Source organism: Halyomorpha halys, unplaced genomic scaffold (genome assembly GCF_000696795.3).
Source record: "Halyomorpha halys isolate HHAL.00 unplaced genomic scaffold, Hhal_1.1 Scaffold445.1, whole genome shotgun sequence".
Classification (NCBI taxonomy): Eukaryota; Metazoa; Arthropoda; class Insecta; order Hemiptera; family Pentatomidae; genus Halyomorpha; species Halyomorpha halys.
Window position 1 is genome coordinate 61,888 of NW_027114133.1, and position 4,454 is coordinate 66,341.

General features: G+C 39.2%; 1 protein-coding gene across 2 annotated transcripts in view; it reads right to left on the reverse strand.

Moving 5' to 3' along the window:
* The window catches only part of LOC106682819 (lachesin), a 522,354-nt gene that overhangs the window by 37,609 nt on the left and 480,291 nt on the right, over nt 1-4,454 (reverse strand). For both annotated transcript variants that reach the window (XM_067051382.1, XM_067051381.1), the window contains exon 7: nt 3,444-3,618. In XM_067051382.1, coding sequence (XP_066907483.1) covers nt 3,444-3,618 — 175 coding nt within the window. The remainder of the gene's footprint in view (nt 1-3,443; nt 3,619-4,454) is intronic.

Consider the following 4,454-nt stretch of genomic DNA (forward strand, 5'->3'; position numbering starts at 1 on the left):
TGACTACCTCGGTTCCGTGGCTCCTCGACTTCTTCTTTGGTCTCTGATGCTCCTGATGCTTGCATAGATTCATCTGAAGATCTACTGAACCTACGGTGGCTTCTCCGTATCTGTTGGACGTTGATGGTTCGCCCCAGTTCACATTTCTTCTTCGGTACAAATATGGGCACTGTTTGGCTATGTGCCCCTCATTGCCACATTCAAAGCACCTCATGCGCGGGCAATTCGCCACTAAATATCCAATTTTACCACATCCGTGACACTTGCGGTCATCCCGCCGAACATTGTTACTGGGTTTAACTTGGCTCCTTCTATTTCCGTGTTACTATTTCTCTTTTCCAACATCTCTTTGGTCTCTTCTTCTATAAGGGTTTGGCATGTTTCTTGGCCGATGATATTCCATCCGAGTCCACACTGGTTCCTCTACTTCCATTTGGGCCTCCACCTCTCTAGCGCTTGTATCAATGAGATCTTGAGCTCATTCCACAAACGAGCGGTCTTTCGGCATTCCCTCTTTCTTCCCCAGTTCTTTTGCCAACTGAATCTTCAGTACCGTGGATAGGAATTACATTCGACCCTGTACTTGAATTATGAATTCTTTTATAGCGTGCCAGGAGTTCTGCGGCATTCTGACCATTAGGCTGTCTCGGTTTTTTCGTTTCTCTGAACATCATGAATATATCCTCTTCTGGGTCCACCGCCCTCCTCCGAATGCCTTCTTTAATCTTTCTTTGATGATCTTCCAGGAGGTCTCTTCATCTGCCAGAATCTGATTAAGGATACTTCTTTTTACACGGCAGACTACCGCTATTTCAGTGCTTTTGCATCCTCGTTGTCCAATAGATCTTCCGACATCTTCGATTCTTTTCGCCCCATCAGGCGATAGCCCCCTTTTTTCCTGGGCAGTTGCCATACTAACTTTATTGTATTCGCTACATCTCTTATATACCCTCGATCAGCTGATATATATAATTTATGTATCGTCGAGAGAAAACAATGAATAAAAAGGATGTGAAATGACTCTTACGAGTTCAAGAAATAGAATGGCTTTATTCAGTCCAATACATCTTTATATATATATATATATACATCTCAATCAGCTGTTCTGCTCGAAAAGCTGATTTGATCTTTCAGCTGACAATCAGGGCTTAGCTCCCCCTCCACTCCCCCGCCAGTTTACGGACCATACCCGTAAACTACCGGAACAATATTTAAACATACAACATCAATAAAAATATGACAATAATAATAATAAACATTGAAAGTAACTCCTCTCTGCCTTATGCATATATAAATAGATGCTAGATTACAAAAATAATAGATTAACATACGAAGACAATATTTTATAATAGATTGCATAACAGTAAAATAACAAAGTGAATAATAAAAATGATACCAGAATAGAACAAAATAATAACTCACATTTCCTTGCAATTATTAACTTACAGAAATTTAAAAGATAAAAATATACAAAGAATAAAATAAAAACAATGATATAGAATGTATTCCAGTAGTGATGATCGGAAGGCACTTCCGCCCCCAGTGACGACGCCGCTACAGAAAGTTTCAGTTGTTCAAGGCTTCAATTGTGACCATGTTGTGTTCCGTTATTATTGTTATCCTGAATGTCCCCTCGTAGCGCTGAACCTCTTTCCCCCTATTGGAATATAATTTTCGATAAACAACCATTCCAATTTTGATAGCTTCTATCATGTCTTTGACATTCAAATTCTGCCGTGCCACGCGTTTACTCTTTTCCCTCTCGATCCTTCCTTTCACCTTGGTCCATATTTTCCTCAACGCTAGACCGTTATTTAGGATCTCCCCTTCTCCCGTCGTCGCACCTTTCTAATCCCGCCACCTGATGAGGCGCAATTGCAAAATTGAGTTATTCAATAAAGTGCGGTCGCGTCTCTGTTGATACGCATCTCAGATCTCTCCCCTGGTTCTCCTCTCTTCCTTGGTACGTTTCCACAAGTTGCTCCCAACCCCCTATCTTCTAATTCAGTCTCAGATGTCTCCGAGGCTTCTGTGGACTCACTTGGGGAATCATTTCTTCTTTGATGTACTCTTCTCCGCTTTAGAATCTGGGCGTTGACTTCCATTGGTTCCACCTGCCCCGACCCTTGTCTTAATCTGATTGTTAACCCCCATTGATTTAGGGTGTGGTTTCCTCTTGCTAGGTAGAGATTTGCGCCTCGGAAATTCCCTTTCAAGGTTCCCTCGCCTACCGCATTCATAGCAACTTATCAAGGTGCACTGCCATTCATAACAGCGCCGTTTCGGTTTCCGCTTCCGCTCATCTGGTCCTCAACTAGATCGGTTATCAAAACCTCCATTGTTGGCAGCTCGTCTGATTGTATTTGGTACCTTCTTCTTGGCGATTTTATCTCTGTCCATTCCGCCTCCGGTCTCTTGCGACGGGCTTCATGCCTTTCTCTAGCGTCATTGAGGTCATGAGCACATTCTAAGAAGTTCCAGTTTCTTGGTAGTGAACCTGGGCGATCCAAGTACTGATTCAGTTGAACCTTCAGAGCTCTCTTTATAAATTCCATTTTCTGGGGTCCCTCTGCTTAACGAAAGGTTTCGAGATTCTCAGCAAATTTGCCCTCTGACTGGCCTTGTATTCGACACTCCTTGAGTAAATAAAACTCGTCTTCTTCAGGTGTCCACCTACCGCCACCGTATAACATCTTAAACCTCACTTTCAATGTTTCTCTAGAGTGATTCAGATCTCCTGTGAGATACGGCCGATCAAGGAGGCTTCGTGTAGCCTTTCGCCAGTGTCTATTACTGTGCCCATGTCTTTCCTGGTTTTATCTCTTAATTTGTTCGCCGCCCTTAATGAAATTATTCAGATCTCCGATTACTCAGGTAAATGATTCAAAACATGCATATCTTCTCCTACAAAATCGAAATGATAACGCCTTATTATTCATTATGAGTATAAATAGGATTAGTTGCAATTTAAAAACTTTTTTTTCATAATTTATTTAAGGTATGAGAGGATATATTTTTTTAAATTTTATTTATTTATTGCAATATACAACTGTATTTACATAAAAACACATTAAGTAAATTTGACGCAATATAAAAATGGAGCGATGCAGGCATGTAGGCCATCCACAAATTATTATTATTTTTATTCTGTTTTAGAGGAGTCGGGAAAAAATGTAGAGAAACTACCCATTGGTAGCACTTTAATCTGAAAATGTTTAAATGTAAAATTGATTTACCGTTAGCCCATATGGCCTAATGATGCTGATATTATTGTTGATTTTTGTTGAAAAGTGTTTATGAGTGTTTAAGATAGAATTGTTGGCACTCATGAGATGAGGGGTGGGGAATGATTAGAAAAAGTAGGCCGTAAAGTTTATTCCAGAGCCCATGAAACTTTGACGCGGGCAGTACGATTTATAGCGGAAACCTTTTTTCCCACTTACCTGATAGTTCCATATGCTTCTTAGATTTTCCAAGGGAATTTTCAGCAACACAGGAGTAGTTGCCGAAGTCGGCTGCTTGTACGTTCTTTAAAGTGAGTGTGTGCTTATTACCCCTACTCTCCATGGTGCGGCGTTCTGTTGGGTCGAGCATGAAACTATTCTGGTACCACATTATCTGAAACAGGATAAAAGTAATTGATTGTTTAATTGTAATATCTATTTTTATAATACAAATTTTAATTATTTCTTGAAGAAGTTTGTCGGGGGTGCGGTCAGCAAAGAACAACCTAAATAAACAAAACCATATTTATTTATTTTATGCTGATGTTTCGACCTGAGTTTCAGGTCTTCATCAGGGGTTGTGGCGTAGAGGGAAGATTGGTAACAGTTACCAATATTCCCTCTACGCTTTCCTTTTTTTTTTTTTTTTAAGGTTTAGGTTTGCCAATTTATAATTTAGTAATAAAACCTTAGTTAATAATTTACAACTTTTTATTTACAGCTTTTAAAATCTTTTGTTATTTATATTGTTCTCGTCAATCAGAACTATATTTATTAGGAAACTTAACTTAATAGAGATATATTACTAATAGAGAGTCTTCTCCTAAATATGTTGTTAATTACCCTGTCCATCTCTCATCTAATCTCTCACTTCCTCCACCCTTTCCCTCGACGTACTGATAATAATAACGTATATTTATTTAATTTGTAATTTATTATGTATTTTTGTCCCCAATATCTTAAGTCATCTTTAAATAAGTTTAATCATTTCTAAGGACCCATGTCCGAATCCAGCTGTGGGATATAATAATGTATTCTGTTACTGTAGCCGGGAGTTAACCCTGTGGGTTCTGGAGGCATCCTAGGGTCGACCCAGCCTCATAAGATGGATACCCTTAATTTGGTAGAAATCTATATGTCATAGTGGATATTGAAAAATCATCACCTCGTATATCTGTTGTTCTAAAAACAGTACTTGCTTACAAAGTACTGAACCCCTGACCTATATAT